We start from the raw sequence: 17466 nt of genomic DNA, 5'->3' as shown, positions 1-17466 counted from the left end.
TTCCTGTCCACCAAGGCGGGAAACAGAACTAGCCAATCATGATCTAGCAGGCAGCCTGAGCCGGCCAATCAACTTCCCCTACGTGTGAGCTCCGCCCATCTCTTTCACAGATCTTACAGAGAAGCGTCGATAGTTGCCATTTTGTGTTTGTCCTGCCGTGAAGTAGTACGGTGAGTGTTATCCGGGGGTTAGAGGGATTTAGCGCCGAATAACGGCGGCATAGGCGCTATTGTTTGGTGAAATTGGCCCGCGAATGTTCGGTATATGTGTGCGAGCTGGTGTAATGGCGTCTTTAGGGTTGATGTTTGATGTCGTACCCCCTAGTGATGGGAGTTTTCCTGAGGACTTCCCTATAGGCTCACTGCAGCCCTGCTCGGTTTTCCAGAACTTTCCTTGTATATTCAGAAACCGCAGATATTAAGGAAGAAAGTTTAACAAAAATATTTGCGTTATCTGCCCCTTTGTGACGTGTTTTTTTTTTTTTTTAATTGTGCTTAAGCTTAATTTATAATGTTTTGAGTATTCAATGGGAGGATGGGTTATTTTTATTTTTTTTCAAGATGAGTTTAGTACTAAATTTATACTATAAAAGTACTAGAAAATGGGTGACAAATGTCTTTAATTTTATGTTGGCTTGTCATAAGATGACCTGGCAGCTTGATTATACAAGTACGCTGCACATACTTGCCTGCGCCATGTTCCCCTTATATTGCTGCCGCTCCCTTTGTTTTCCAGCAGTTTTGTGACCTCCAGCAAACTCCATTGTTTGCTGGAGGTCACAGCTGACTACAAATGTATGAGCCTTCTCCTGCCTCTCAGACTCTAATTGAGAACTTGTGACTAGTGATAAGTGCGAGTGCTTGTTACTCGAGGTTGCCTGGCGTACTTGGGTTTGCACTGAGTATCCTGGGTGCTGGAAGTGACATTTTAAGTGTCTCTGCTTCCTCCCTAGTGTTTTGCAACTATTAGTGACAAAGCCTGCAGGGATTGCCTTAGGCTACTTTCACACTTACGTCGGTACGGGGCCGTCGCAAACCATCGGCCCGACGGACGTTGTGCTAAATTTAGCACAACGTGGGCAGCGGATGCAGTTCTACAACGCATCCGCTGTCCATTGTGATGAGCGGGGAGGAAAGGGGCGGAGTTTCGGTGGCGCATGCGCTGTCGAAAATGGCACACGTCGCACAAAAAAAGTTACATTTAACTTTATTTTGCCGGTGGTCTGCCAAAACACGACGCAGCCGTCGCACGACGGATGCAACGTGTGGCCATACGTCGCTAATGCAAGTCTATGGAGAAAAAAAACGCATCCTGCGGGCAACTCTGCAGGATGTTTTTTTTTTTTTTTTTTGCAGCTGCGAAACATGCGAGTGCGGGGACTTGAACATGTCACTTGTGCACCCTCTATACTCGGTGCGTACCCGAGCACATTAGACAAGCTTGGTAACGGACACTTGCGCTCACTGATACCTCTTGACTAAAGCTGTGGTCATAAGATGCAATTTTTGTCAAGCTCTTACAAAACACGTGGATTTGGATTGCGTCATGTATCGATTCCAGGGATGTAGTTAGTTCCTTTGCTATGTCTATATTCACTTGTTGAGTGTAATTGAAAGCCTATGTAGCTGACTGTCTATTTCTTTTCTTTTGTCGTTTTTTTTTGTTTGTTTTTTTAGCTTGCCAAGATGGTGAAACTATTTATTGGTAACATCCCACCTGAGGCGACTCCTTCAGAGCTGAAGGCATTGTTTGAACAGTATGGGAAAGTGACAGAATGTGACATCATAACAAATTATGGCTTTGTCCATATGGAAGATAAAAAGTCAGCCGACGAAGCTGTCGCAAATCTAAACCAATATAAATTGCATGATGTCTCCATTAATGTGGAGCACAGCAGGGGAAAGCCAAAAGCTTCAACCAAACTTCATGTCAGTAGCATCAGCCCCGACTGCACCAGTGACGAGTTAAGAGAAAAGTTTGAAGAGTACGGCGCGGTCTTAGAATGTGACATTGTCAAGGATTTCGCATTTGTTCACATGGAGAAAGCGGAGGAAGCACTTGAAGCCATCAGAAATTTAAACAACTATGATTTTAAAGGTGAAATATATAATTGGGATAATTTGTGAAAATGTGTAGCGGAGCTGGTTAGGCCTCTTTCACTCTTCCTTGTATGATAAAGAACTGAACAAACATTTCTTTTTGAAAGTGATGTCCACTGCTAGACAATGTCTTAATGCTCCAGAGCCCATCCTAAAATAAACCCTTGATACTTTTCTGGAGTGGAAGTTCCCACACTGCGCTTGCGTGACTATGGCAACCAATTGGCTGCAGCTTTTATTCCATCAAACAGGAGTCTGCTATAACAAATGGTGGATTCTGCAGTCAATCAGGGCTCAATGGCTGGCGCAAGGCTGTCAGTGATTGTAGCACTAACATCACTGGAACAGTGCCGCTGTGTAAGGAAAGTTTCAAAGGTGTATATTTTGATAGTCACTGCAGCGATTAAGGTGTTTGTTCATGTGCTTTTTTTAAAGCCATATTAAAGGGAACCCGTCTCTCCCCCCAACCCCCCCCCCTCCCCGTCGTTTGTAACTAAAAGAGCCAACTTGTGCAGCAGTAATGCTGCATTCTGACAAGGTGGCTCTCTTAGTTCGGGTGCCTGGCACTGATGCGATCGCTTTTGAAATGTGTCCCTCACACCTGTGAAATCGTCCGGGGGCAGGTCTTTTCCCCCTAATCCAGAAGCCTCACATCCGTCACTCGTGGCCTCTTCGCCGGGCGACGCCTCCTCTTCCTTTATTAGCGTCACCAGCGCTGTTTTTTTTTTTTTTTTCGGGGCATGCGCGGTTGCGCTGCCCTTTGAACTTACAGCGCAGGCGCCAGGGACGCTACTGAAGGAAGATGAGGCGGCGCGCATAGACCATGAGTGATTGATGTGAGGCATCTGGATTAGTGGGAAAGACCCCCCCCCCCCCCCCCCCCCTACGGACGATTTCACAGGTATGAGGCACAAATTTCAAAAGCGATGATCGCAGCGGTGCCAGGGACCCGAACTAAAAGAGCCATCTTGTCAGAATGCAGCATTAGTGCTTCACAAGGTGGCTTTTAGTTACAAACGCCAGGGGGAGTGACAGGTTCCCTGTAAGCTGTGCCTTCAAGGAACAGAAGTTTAAATCTTGAATATATAGTTTTTTTGGTTTTTTTACTATTTAGATGCCTTTATTGCTGACTTCCTCATGGGTCTCTGGGATTGAGCTAGTGTTCATGTGTATTTTGAGACTAAGATGCCATCACACTTCTAGCTGCACATATGATGGATTTGGAAGAGCCAAAGATCTTGCATGTTAAAATGCAATGTGCTCAATATTCAACTTCACCGATGTCAGGCCATGACTGTACACATCATTGTTGGCTCTTGCCAAATGGCTAGATTCTGCAAACTTGTGTATAGCCACTTGCATTATAAAACATTGATTAAAGTTTTTTTTTTTTTAGGTAGTCCTTCAAAAATGTAGATTAAAAACTAGGCTTGCCTCATTTTTCTTCCTACAAATGAACAAAGGCCTGATTAAAGCACTGCTTTTCCCCTGACACTTCACATTGCTAACAGCCAAGTGCTTCTGGGTTCACTAAGGCTACGTTCACACTAGCGTTCGGCTAGTGTGCGTCGCGCTAGCGTCGGGCGACGCACGCGTCATGCGCCCCTATGTTTAACATGGGGGACGCATGCGATTTTGCTTGTTGCGTTTTCCGACACGTGCGTCTTTTTTGACGCTAGCGTCGGACCAAGAAGACGCAACAAGTTGCATTTTTCTTGCGTCCGATTTTCGTCAAAAAGCGACGCACGCGTCGAAAAACGCAGCGTTTTTGCGTGCGTTTGCACGCGTTTTTCGGTGCATTTCGCGTCGGCGGCGCACAACGCTAGTGTGAACGTAGCCTAAGAAGGTGCTCCATAGACAATCCAATTCAGATTCTTCTCGCCCCAGTAACTTGTCAGTGGAGAGTTGGGAGGCCTCTATACTTAAACTGCAAATATCATTGGGTTTGACCCAGTTTAGTGTATTGTATTTGCTAATTTTGGAAAATAGAAAAAATTGGGAGTCCGGCTCAACAGGACTGGATTTTCCTTTTCAAAAGAAAATATAGTGCATACAAAAGAGAAATTTACATTTTCGACATGACTGCCTAGTGCAGTCGAAACGCGGCCTATGCAGCATCAATACTAAAAAGATCTAATGTTAAAATAATTAAAAAACAAAATCATGATATTCTCACCTTCCGGCGTCCCCGGCAGTCTTCCCGCTCCTTGCGTTCCCAATAATGCCTAGCGGCAAGGACCCCAGATGACGTAGCGGTCTCACGAGACTGCTACATCATCGCCGCAGTGCCTTATTGGGAACGCAAGCATATTGAGTGGGAAGACTGGCGGGGACGCCGGAAGGTGAGAATATAATTTTTTTTCTTTTTTAGTTTACTACTTCTTACATTTTTTTTTTTTTTTTTTTTTTTAACAATTATATGGTTCCCAGGGCCTGGAGGAGAGTCCTCTCCTCCACCCTGGGTACAAACCGCACATGATCCGCTTACTTCCCGCATGGTGGGCATAGCCACATGTGGAAAGTGGATCAATGCATTCATAAATGCTGTAGATAAGCCCCCGATGTATCCTGAAAGATGAGAAAGAGGTTATATTATACTCACCCGGGGGGCGGTCTCGCTGCGGTCCGGGTCCAATGGGTGTCGTAGGTGGGGCCTCCCATCTTCTTAAGATGGCGTCCTCTTCTTGCAGTGTGCCGGGCCTCTGACCTTTCCTGCCGCCTGTGCACTGCCCTCAACAGAGCAAACAAAGTACGCCTGTGCCGCGGTGTGAATGCAAGAAGAGGATGTCTTCGTAAGAAGATGGGAGGCCCCGGACCGTGACACCCATCGGACCCGGAAAGCAGCGGGACCGCCCCTGGGTGAGTATAATCTATCCTTTTTCTCATCTTTCAGGTTATATCGGGGGCTTATCTACAGCATTTGTGAATGCTGTAGATGAGCCCCTGAGGCTGGTGGGCTTAGCTCATCTTCGATTTTGGGGGTGATGGGTTCCCTTTAAGTGGTGAAAGAAAAATCTAAAGTTTGTCAAAAAAAAAAAAATTCTTTTCCGAGACCCATGGGCTTTCCACTTTTCATGATCTTGGGTTGGGTGAGGGCTTATTTTTTGTGTGCCAAAAAATAGGTTTGCTGGAGACCTCTGGTTGTCACGCCGACCCACAATCACGTGACTGGATTTCCAGCACGCTTGCCGGAAGCGCGTGTTAAATGCCAGTCAGTTTGACTGTGGAATTTAATGGGTTAACAGCCGCAGGTGGATTGCGATTTCACCCGCAGCTGTTGCAGGCACACGTCAGCTGTTCAAAACAGCTGACGTGCCAGAAAAGGTGGGCTTAGCGCTGGAGCCCACATCAAAGGAGACATGACATGTGCCATGCTAGTACGGCACATGTCGTGATGGGGTTATCCCCTTTCCCCACCTTTAAACGTCTAGTTACATCTAAGGTGGGTTCCCCCTGTTTGCTGCGGGCTCCAGTGGTGAGCCTGCAACTTTAACAGCACATGTCAGCTGAATTCATCAGCTTGCGTGTGCCCCTAACAGCTGCTGGTGGAACCTCGATCCACCCACATCTCGCATGTTAAATGCCGCTGTCAATCTGACAGTGACATTTAACCTGCTCACTCCGGATGCACGTCCACTAATCCTGCCCATCGGCGCCTGTCACCTAAGGGTACCGTCACACTATACGATTTACCTACGATCACGACCAGCGATATGACCTGGCCGTGATCGTAGGTAAATCGTAGTGTGGTCGCTGGGGAGCTGTCACACACAGCTCTCCAGCGACCAACGATGCCGAGGTCCCTGGGTAACCAGGGTAAACATCGGGTAACTAAGCGCAGGACCGCGCTTAGTTACCCGATGTTTACCCTGGTTACAAGCGTTAAACTAAAAAAAAAAAAACAGCACATGCTTACATTCTGGTGTCCGTCAGGTCCCTTGCAGTCTGCTTCCCACACTCAGTGACTGCCGGCCGTAAAGTGAAAGTGAAAGCACAGCCGCTGTGCTCTGCTTTCACTTTACGGCCGGCAGTCACAGTGCGGGAAGCAGAGACGGCAAGGGACCTGACGGACACCAGAATGTAAGTATGTGCTGTTTGTTTGTTTTTTAGTTTAACGCTTGTAACCAGGGTAAACATCGGGTAACTAAGCGCGGTCCTGCGCTTAGTTACCTGATGTTTACCCTGGTTACAAGCGAACGCATCGCTGGATCGCATCGCTAGATCAGTGTCACACACCGATCTAGCGATGACAGCGGGAGATCCAGCGATGAAAGAAAGTTCCATACGATCTGCTACGACGTACGATTCTCAGCAGGATCCCTGATCGCTGCTGCGTGTCAGACACAGCGATATCGTAACGATATCGCTGGAACGTCACGAATCGTACCGTCGTAGCGATCGAAATGTTATAGTGTGACGGTACCCTTACTGCGGGTCACCGATAGGTTGGCATGACAACCCAGGGTCTGCAGCACACACCCCTGTTGTCATTGCCAGATAACTGAGCACCGCCTAGCAGTCGACTCTACTAGCAATTGAGCGTTTTAGCTACATAGAGCTGGGCTGCACAAGTAGATCGCAGCTTCTAGCCTCCCATGGATGCTATTAAAGCAGGTAAACAAAAAAAAAAAACTTCAAATCAACCCTCCCTGATTCAGAATAAAACAGTGTGGTGCCAAGTTCGGATTTTTTATATATACAATTCTGATCAGTAAACGGTGTAATGACGACAAGTCAAATGTTTTTTGGGTCGGTGCAACATTGCATTAAAATGCAATAACAAGTGATCAAAAGATTGTATCTACACCAAAACTGTATCGATAAAAAAAATCACCTTGGTGCGCAAAAAAATGAGCCCTCACCCAGCCCCAGATCACAAAAAATGGACTCACCTGGTCTCAAAAACTTTTTTTTTTTTAAACATTGGAATTTTTTTCACCATGTATACATTACATGTTTAGTATATACAGACTCCTAATGGCAGGTCAGATTAAGCATTTAGTGAACATGGCAAAATGGCAAAACAAAACCGCAATTGTGGAATTGCACTTTATTGCAATTTCACTGTGCTTTGAAATTATATTTTTTTTTCTTGGTTTTGCCATAGTGTACTGGAAAACAATGGTGTCGTTCTATAGTACAACTCGTCCCGCAAAAAACAAGCCTTCACATGGCCATATTCAAGGCCGTGGAGTCGGTAAGGCTACGTTCACATTAGCGTTGCGGCGCCGTGCGTCGGCGACGCACGCTAAAACGCACGCGTTTTGCGACGCGTGCGTCGTTTTCCGACGAAAATCGGACGCACAGAAAATGCTACATGTAGCGTTTTCTTGCGTCCGACGCACGTGGCGAAAAACGCCACCAAAACGACGCACGCGTCCCCTATGTTAAACATAGGGGCGCGTCGCCGGCGCAACAGCGACGCACATTGGCGGAACGCCAATGTGAACGTAGCCTAAGCCAACTCCTAAATTTCCCTGACATCACCAAAATGGGGTCAGACTCCACAGCCCTGGCCATATTGACGAAAAAATAAGTTATGCCTCTTGGCAGAAGGAGCAAAAAAAAAATGGAAAAACCCAAGGTGAGGAAGGGGTGAATGATCAGTCGCCGTACAACATAGTGTTGTGCGCAGCACTGGGACTAGGGGATAATTGTGAACAAGTTTCTTTATTGAGTAAATTTGTTGCTTCCTTGCATGCAGTAACCAGAAAGGCGGCTTGACATAAAAAAAAAAAAAAAAAAAAACTGAGCAACATTTCTGTTTACGGATTGTGAAATGTTACCAGCGGCACAGTGAGTTTGGCTTAAATTCACGTCAAAGAAAAGACGAAAAAAAGGTCCCAGCTATTAGCACAGTGGTTACATGACTTTGGGTCCCTGTAAAAGTCATTAAAGGCAGATTATAATATATCTAATCACACAGACGCTTTAACTATACAGGAAGTGTTATCAAAGTTTAGAACTGTTTAACTACGTGTCTGCATTTTTTTTTAAAGTTACAAATCTAGTTTTTCAAATTGATTCCATGGCAACAGAAGAATCCAAGAAGGTAAATTTGTGTTTTGGTTTTTTTTTTTTTCTTCCCCTCGTTGGTAAGTAAATTTGTCCTTGGTGCCAGGTAGCACTGCCCTCGTCGCACTTCAACGCGTATACACCACCTACCATTTAGCAATATTGAGGTTGTTGGCCATTTGGCTCATCATTTCGGCAAGCCTTCAGGCATAATGCTGAATGGATGACCGTTTAAAACTTTGTATGAACACCTGACTATAAGTTACAGAAACAATGATTTTTTTTTTTTTTGTATATATATTTTTACACATCCATAGCTGTGACATCTTATTTTTGTGCTTTATGTACTAATTCAGATCTGATTTAAAATTTGTAGTTGGTCATATTAGTGTTTTGAGTAAGGGAGCTGTCCTGACCCTTGTTGGTTGTTGTTGCTCTCTTGAAGGCAAACGGATGCACGTTCAGCTCTCTACGAGTCGTCTGCGAGTCACCCCGGGGATGGGAGAACGAAGTCAGTGTTATCGTTGCGGGAAGGATGGCCACTGGTCCGGAGTGTGTCCATTAGACCAAATGGCTCAGGAGGTGGATCTGGCGTCGCCCTACGGTCATGACCCTTTCGCAGATCCTTATGTCCCTATGCGCAATGCGGCGGCTACTGCCTACGAGCAGATGTACTATGAACGGGAACGCCGGAACCTCATTGACTATTACCATCGCTATCGTATACGCCCCTCAACATATGATGCCTATATGGATCGTCGAATGCCTCCTATCCCCCCTCCAACAATGTCCGGTATAACACACAGAAAACGTCTGGAGACCTCTCCATACGAGAGGCAAGCGTTGCCGCCACCTCCTCCGATTCCCAGCTATTACGCACGAGAGCGAAGCCCAATTCGTCGGCCGCCGCCTCCTCCTGCGACCGCCGCTGTGGATGAATATGTCGCTGATCGCAGTTTAGCCCCTACAATGCGTAGCACTCTCTATGAAACCCCTCGATACATGCGGAATACCTACGCTGATCGCACGCGGTATTACTAAGCTCAGGAGGTGAGGGTTTTTTATTTAACTTCCCCCTCGTGATTTTATACTTTGGTAACTAATCCTTTTCAATTCTGTCTTCTGCCTTTTTCCAGATAGTATTTTTAATCTGTCTTCCTCCTTTTCACAAACGGTTCATTTAAGAGAACGCATAAACAGAAGCTGTTAATTTGCTTTAGTGTAGTCATTTTTCCTGTCTGACAATCATCGTTTGCATTTGAGCAGTGTATGCGTTAGGTTTTTAAATGAATTTTAGGTGCCCTATATTTGCAGGTAAGTTATTACATCTTTGTTCTACAAGGTTAGGAGAATGTTATTAATAAGAAGGGAGTATTGAAAATGCAGTCCTGTGGCTTGCAGTTGTCTGAATGCACCTAGCTGCGATTGTGATTAACTTCACTTTTTAATACAGTTGAGTTATTATAAGAGCGACCTAGCTGCCACTGCTTTGCAAAAAGAACTATGTAACTTTGCTACTGTTATAAAAGTTTCTACGTTTTTCTATCTATAAATGACTGATAAAAATTGTTCGGCCACTGAATATTTTTTATTTTTATAATCACTGAAATGGTGCTTTAAACACAAGTCCCCCTGCCCTCCATCTTGTACTGTACCTCTGGCATCTTCAGTTTTTCGGGGCTGCTCCAGTCCTTCTGTGCTATCTTGTGAGCGCAGCTTCTGACTGGTTGGATGTCAGATGCTATCTCACAAGCTCTAAAGTCTTGAAAGCCAGAAAGAGAGGCTTTCATAGACTTGCATTGATTAGTGACCTCCCGCATGCTCGATGAGACCTGCAGACTGCAGTATTGTTTCAAACTGCAGGAGACTGACAGGAGTAGTGGTGAAAATGTCAGAAGGGGAGGGAGTATCAGACGGGGCAGGGGACTTGGATTTTAAGCACCACTCTGGTGGTAAAAAAAGGCGCTTCTAAGTTCTCAAGTGGGCTGAAAACGTAGTAATTCTGCTGATGCCCTGTTGCTCTGGCTTTGATTCCTGGTCTCTTGCTGCACAAAGAAACCGCTTGCTCAGTTAGGTACTGGTTGCAGTGATAACTTGTGACAGTTAATAGATATAGTTAAATTATATTCCAAACTTACAATTGATTAGCCAACCTCCTATGGATGGCAGTTTAGTCACAGCTTACAGCCAGTGCAGTTCTACTTTAGAGAAAGTAAGCTACACAAAGAATTGCAAATGTTTTAAAAATGACTGTAGTCTGAGCTTATGACAGAGCGGAAAAGAATGAAATTGTATAAACCATGGAACACTTTTTTTTTTTTTTTTTTTTTTTTTTCTTCCCTTGTTGGCCACAATGTGCTGCAATTTGATATTGGTGTTATACTCCACTGATGCCACTCTTATCTAAAGTAATACATATTGTATGTTTTAACTGCAATTTTCTACCCTTTTTGTATTTTAGGTAAGATATATTTTCGGCTCCGTTGTGGTCTTCAGTCGCATTTGCTATAAAGTTTTCGGACGAACTTCTAAATTGTGTAACATTGCTACATAACTTTTTTTTTTTACAATTCTAATGAATTATTAATAGGGTTGAATAATATAGATGTAGTTTCCTCCTAAAACAATACTCTAGATGGCTTTGAGCCAAATGTACGTTTGGCCGACAGCTATTCTGGCTACCCCTAATTCATCAAAGCATGCATGTTTTCAACGTGGCAAGAGGTATAGGATGCCACCAGGCCCTTCTGGTAGTGTCTTATTTCCCATGATTACAAAGGGATTGGGCATGTTGAAATACAATATGCCTCAACCCTGTGCTATTGGAATAGTCAAAATACCGCTATAACCCAGCGTTCATCTGATCTTCATGATACTGGATTGTCAACCTTGATTTGTCATTCTGGAGGATCACAGCACAATGCAAAAGCTTCAAAGCAAATCCACTTCATCTGAAGACAGATTCCTATACACTTACATGCCCTATTTGATTTATTTCCATTTATTACCCTAATACAGTTTGCTTTTACAAAAAGCTTTTCCGGCTTAATCCATAATTTTCTGTAAATGCCTTCCCTTTTGTAGTTGTAGTAGTAGTATGCACTTCTTCATGGAGAAGGAATATAATTTTTCATTGAAAGACTATTTGTACTAGAACTGTAAAGCTATTAAACATTTCCTATGTGTAGTCATCCTACTTGACGCCCTTGGCCTTCTTTCCTTGCTGGCATGGTTTAGTCATTTTACTGCCCTCCTAATGCAACTGTGCAGCCATCTATGAAGCAGGAGGACAAGAACACTGTCTCGGCAAAGGAGGTGAATGGAGGCCACCAAGTACAGTGACTATACATGAGAAATGCCCCTTCAATACCAGGATAGAAGGTCGCTTTTAAAGAGTTAAAAGGCTTATGGCCTGTAACATTGTTACAACATGGGCTGATTGCTTTGCCTCCAAAATATAAATCCTCCAAATATACTGGTGTAAAATATCACCCCACCCTCAAATTGTGGAAGGGGTTTGGTGTTGTGTGCATAGTATATTTAAATACATCTTTATTAATTGTGCTTTTGCAAGCTCTTAGGAATACATATTTCAAGCTTTTTGTTTTCCTGCTCCTTCCATAGATGTTTTAGCAAGGAGGGAAGTAATGTGCAGTAAAATTTAGAAAATTGTTATCTTGCTGGTATGAGATGTATGTTAACAATGTTTCGTTTTTCCTTAATAAAGAGCTGTTTTGAAAGTGCATGTGTTAATTTGTGCAGATCTAAACTATGCTGAGGATCAAGCATGTTCAAAAATAGTTGCATGAAATGAACACTCTCCTATATGTAGAGGTAAAGTCAGTGACTATTTTATTCAATCATCTTGAGTCTTGCATGGATAAACGGGAAATGTGAGTAGAAAATTCAGAGGCTCTTCCCTTTTGTGGAAGCAATCTCAAAAGAACATCAGATGTGGAATGTGCCTCCTGTTAGTATTCGAAGTAGTGATTATGATACTTTGGTGCTCGTTAAACTTATTTTAAAAATCCATAGTCAGTAATGATCTTTGCATGCTAGTTATAAATAAAATGGCAAGAGAAACCTAAAATGATTTAAAAAAAAAAAAGCATTTCAGCTCTGAAAGCCTTCCTCAGGGGTATAAACTAAAATGACATGTGGGGAGTTCTATATACACCATCAATTGTGGGCACGGTTTCCACTTTTAAAGCTTTTTTTTTTTATGCTGTGTTCGAATGGAGCCATACACTGTTTGGAGCCATTAGAAAGGATATCTAATAAACTCCATTTAAAAAATGTACCAGAGTGAAAGACCAGAGCCCCCCGGCACCACTTCCATGCGTTCCTGTATGACTGACACTGGGAAAATGGCCGCCGGAATCTCGGGAGATGAGATTTCAGCACTGAGATCTCATCTCTAGATTCCGGCGGCCATTTTCCCAGAGTCAGTCATACAGGAATGCATGGAAGAAGTGCCGGGGGGCTCTGATCTTTCACAAAATGTCGCCAGAGCCCCCCACAGCACTGGAGAAAGCCCTGCAGACCCCCCTCATCCCAGCCTGCAGCCCAAAAGCCCCCTGCAGCACCTGAGCTCTCCTGCAGACCCCATCATCCCAGCCTGCAGCACAGAAGCCCCCCTGCAGACCCCCTCATCCCAGCCTGCAGCAATGCTCCATTCCTGCCTCCAGCAATGACCCTGGGACCCTGATCCACCGCAGCCACAACCCCTGGTAAGTAAGACGCATGGATTATAAGACGCCCCACCAATTTATTAAAAAAAAGTTTTTTTCCTATTTTTCTCCTCAAAATTTGGGGTGCGTCTTATAATCCGGAGCGTCTTACAAAGCGAAAAATACGGTATATATATATATATATATATATATATTCACCTTGCAGGGAGAGAACTCCTTAGACGCTTCCTCCTTTCTGTATACCTTATATCTAAAACAAAAAGGAAATTAAGTCCAACACAACATTTATTTTTCCAAAATCTTCTGTTGATCCAAAATTATAGCAATCATATTCCTTTTATGACCCTTCAATTTCCTTTGCCCCATGTTAAATTTCCAAGTTCCCCCTCATTCAAAAAAAATTTAAGGGGATTCCATCACAATACAATTTAAGGTATACACAATGGCATAAGCTTCTACATAGTTCTCTGCAAGGTGAATTTACCAATTTTTTTTTAAGGAGTTTGATCCTTACTAATGGCTCTAGTCTAGACAGAATTTATGGCTACATTTGAACACAAAATTTTGTTTCAAGAAAGTAGAAACAAAAAGCTTTCAAAGTGGAAATCGTGCCCAGTTGATGGGGATGTATATAAAACTCCCCATGTCATTTTGTTTTATATACCTGAGGAAGTCTTTCAGAGCAGAAATGCGTTGACTTTCGTTTTTTCTTTTCTATTTTATTTGTAACCAGCATGCAAAGATCGTTACCGCTTATGGATTTTTAAAATGTAATTCAACAAGCAGTAAGGTGTCATAATCGCCTGCGGGTACTATTTGGAGAAGCATGTTCAACTTCTGATATTTGTTTGGGATTTCTTCCACAAAAAGGAAGAGTCTCCAAATGTTGTTGTTTCCCTATGGAGAGTCAGGAATGCAACAGGACTAACACAAGTCCACACCAATCAGAAGGGTGGCAGGCCACGAGGTTGGATCCCAACTAGTTGTCAAATTTCAACAGTGGTGTACCTGTCTTGCACAACCTTCACAGGTGAGTGTATGTGTAATTTATTGCCCTTGGGTAGCGCTCTCTTGTTCTCCCCTCACTTCAGCCTCCTGCTAAATTCCTACATATGGATAAACAGGGAAAAGGATTTCGGAATGTTTCCACAAGTCTGGGTTATTTGACATGATAGAGGAACTGAAGTCTTTCTGGGAGTGAAATTTAAATAAAGATTTGTCACCAGATTTATATTATAAAATGGGGCACACACCTCACTCTTAACTATTATGGCTCTGGTTTTTCTTAAGAGTTATGTGATGACTACTGCTGTTAAGAAGAGTGTGCTTGCTACTCGAGTGAGCATCGGAGTGTTCGGGTACGCATGGAGTATCGCAGGTACTCAATCACCATTCTCGAGTCCCCAGCCTGCATGTTTCGTGGCTGTTAGAAAGCATGTGTATGGTGTATGGAAGGCAATGCCTGCATGTTTTTTGGATGTCTACATGCGGCGCAGCAACTTGAGCACCCTGATACTTGAGTGCTCCCATAGCTGGCACCTACAGTGTTAAGTGATTATAGTTGGGGGAGGGGAGAAGGGCAGAACTCATTACAAACCCTTCTTGCAGCTCTCCTCTCCCAACAGTCAGCTTTGCTTTACTGATCGATCTTAACCCCTTAATGACCGCCAATGTCTTTTAACTCAGGGGTCCCCAACTCCAGTCCTCAAGGCCCACCAACAGGTCATGTTTTCAGGATTTCCTTTCCATTGCACAGGTGATGCAATTATTACCTGGGCAAGACTAAGGAAATCCTGAAAACATGACATGTTGGTGGGCCTTGAGGACTGGAGTTGGGGACCCCTGTTTTAACTGACCTGAGATATAAGAGAATAGCCTCCCCATACAGGTGACAATGCAGCAGCTGTACATTATAACTGACAACTTGCTGTATAAGGCTACTTTCACAGTAGCGTCGTATGACTCATGTCACAATGCGACGTACCGACGCATACTGTGAAAGCGCCGCACAACGGGGGCAGCGGATGCAGTTTTTCAACGCATCCGCTGCCCCATTCTGAGCTGAGGGGGTGGAGTTCCCGCTGCATGTGCGGTCGGAAATGGTGGACTCGATGCACCTAAACGTTACTTGCAACATTTTTTGGTTTCGACGGTTTGATACAACCGTCGCACGACGGTTGCGACATGTGGCAATGCGTCGCTAATGTTAGTCAATGGAGAAAAAACGCATCCTGCAAGCAATTTTGCAGGATGCGTTTTTTCGCCAAAACGACGCATTGCGATGTGCGTCGTATGACGCTAGTGTGAAAGTAGCCTAAGCCACGATCAGTATTTGCACTGTTAATCTGTTAAACCCCCTTAGATGCTGCTGTCAATAGTGACTACATCATATAAATGGTTAACGAAGTGTGGGGGCTTCCTATTTATCCCAATTGGTGCCCTCAGATCATGATTGTGTGGTCCTGATGTTTGCTGTGGCAGTTCATGACCAAATGGCTGACTAGTAATCTGTTCAGAAGTTAGCGGCATTTAGGTGGTAAAGATACACATTTTCACTTCTGTCATGCCACTTTGCATTAATTCCTGAAAATCACCTGAAGGGTTAATAAACAGTCTGACAGCAGTTTTCAATATCTTAGGGGTGCTGTTTTTAAAATGTTATAACTTTTACGGGTTTCCTAATATATGGGACCCCTAGAGGCACTTCAAACATGGATAGGTCCCTAAAAAATGCATTTTGTAAATTTCCTTGAAAAAAATGAAAAATTACTGCTACGTCTTTAAACCTAAAATGCTAACAAAATAAAAACGTATAAATTATGCTGGTTTAAAGCAGACATGAGGGAAATGTTTATGAATGTTATGTGGTATGACTATCTGGATTTAAGGGATAATCATTCAAAGTTTGAAAATTGCTAATTAACATTTTTCTCAAATTTCTGATATTTTTTATAAATAATAAATTTACCATTATCATAAAGTATAACTAACATGTCACGAAAAAACAATCTCAACCACTGGGATATGTTGAAGCGTCCCAGAGTTACCACATAAAGTGACACTGGTCAGACTTAACCGGAAATTTTTTAAGAAAAGCTGCAGGAGATGTTTTATGACAGGGCTTGGCTCTACTGCTTTTCCTCACTAAGAACATCAGAAGATGTTGTCAGTGCTAAGGGTCATTACAAACATCACACGTGTGTGGGGGTGGTTTAGAGGGGTGCTGTAAAAGTACCATTACACTAAACGATTTACCAACGATCATGACCAGCGATACGACCTGGCCGTGATCGTTGGTAAGTCGTGTGGTCGCTGGGGAGCTGTCACACACAGCTCTCTCCAGCAACCAACAATCAGGGGAACGACAAGCATCGTTGAAACTGTCTTCAACTATGCCGAAGTCCCCCTGCAACACCCGGGTAACCAGGGTAAACATCGGGTTACTAAGTGCAGGGCCGCGCTTAGTAACCCGATATTTACCCTGGTTACCATTGTAAAAGTTAAAAAAAAAAAAACCACATACAATCTGATGTCTGTCATGTCCCTCAGCATCCACAGGGTTAAAACTGCTTTCAGCAGGAGCGCTGCTAATGCACACGCTCCGGCCGAGAGCTTCCCTTCACTTACTGTCAGCGCCGGCAGTAACAGCAGTGACGTCACCGCTGTGCTCTACTTTACGGCCGGCACTGACAGTCAGTGCAGGGAAGCTCTCGGCACCAGCGTGTGCATTAGCAGCGCTCCTGCCGAAAGCAGTTTTAACCCTGTGGACGCCAGGGGATGTGACAGACATCAGAATAGGAGTATGTATTGTTGTTTTTTTTTGTTTTGTTTTACTTCTACAATGGTAACCAGGGTACATATCTGGTTACTAAGCGCAGCCCTGCGCTTAGTAACCCGATATTTACCCTGGTTATAAGTGAACACCGCTGGATCGGTGTCACACGCCGATCCAGCGATGACAACGGGTGATCAGCGACCAAAAAAAGGTCCTGATCATTCCCCAGCGACCAATGATCTCCCAGCAGGGGCCTGATCGTTGGTTGCTGTCACACATAACGAGATCGTTAGCAGCATCGTTGCTACGTCATAAAGCGTGTCGTTGGAACGATATCGTTGTGTGAAGGTACCTTAAAAGGTTTGTGACATAGCTATGCATTCATCCACCTGCACATCTTGTGACTTGAGGAGAAACACCAGATTGTCCATATCACAGAGCTGGTTGTAACCTTTGCCACAGGTGTGTTCTTCCCCTGTATGACACCTCAAGCTTAGTCTCTGGAAGCAGTCACACTCTTCCCCTGCATGATGTTGACTAATCTATTAACCTCATTGATCTGTATAAAATACTAGATGGTGGCCCGATTATAACACATCGGGTATTCTAGAATATGGATGTAGTTTATTTATGAAGATTTGCGGTTGAACTGCACCTGATGCTGATTGGTCGCAGCCAGCACCAATCAGCAAAGCGGTGTTTAAATCCCGCGCCAATATTGCTGACTGGTTGCAGCCGGCCGCAACAAATCAGCTAAGCGTGGTTCAAATCCTGCCCCAACTCGTGGCCGGACTGCACCTGTTGCTAACTGGTCGTGTCAGCCGCCCGCAACCAATCAGCGACTCGGGATTTCCGTTAGACAAACAGACAGAATTAGACGATTATA

At 44.1% G+C, this 17466-nt stretch overlaps 1 protein-coding gene across 2 annotated transcripts; it reads left to right on the top strand.

Moving 5' to 3' along the window:
- Positions 1-88: 88 nt before the first annotated feature.
- On the top strand, positions 89-11857 carry LOC138648759 (RNA-binding protein 4B-like). 2 transcript variants are annotated; one of them, XM_069738626.1, is made up of 4 exons: positions 89-170; positions 1677-2097; positions 8560-9164; positions 10576-11857. In XM_069738626.1, exons 2-3 carry the CDS (start codon positions 1686-1688, stop codon positions 9153-9155), a joined length of 1008 nt encoding a protein of 335 aa, XP_069594727.1. In that variant the 5' UTR covers positions 89-170; positions 1677-1685; the 3' UTR covers positions 9156-9164; positions 10576-11857. The 2 variants fall into 2 exon arrangements, with proteins under 2 accessions (XP_069594727.1, XP_069594728.1); XM_069738627.1 differs by lacking the exon at positions 8560-9164.
- The last annotated feature ends 5609 nt before the right edge of the window (positions 11858-17466 follow it).

Source organism: Ranitomeya imitator, chromosome 9, assembly GCF_032444005.1.
Source record: "Ranitomeya imitator isolate aRanImi1 chromosome 9, aRanImi1.pri, whole genome shotgun sequence".
Classification (NCBI taxonomy): domain Eukaryota; kingdom Metazoa; phylum Chordata; class Amphibia; order Anura; family Dendrobatidae; genus Ranitomeya; species Ranitomeya imitator.
Note: the sequence above shows the minus strand (reverse complement) of the source record. Positions and strands in the feature narration are given on the sequence as shown.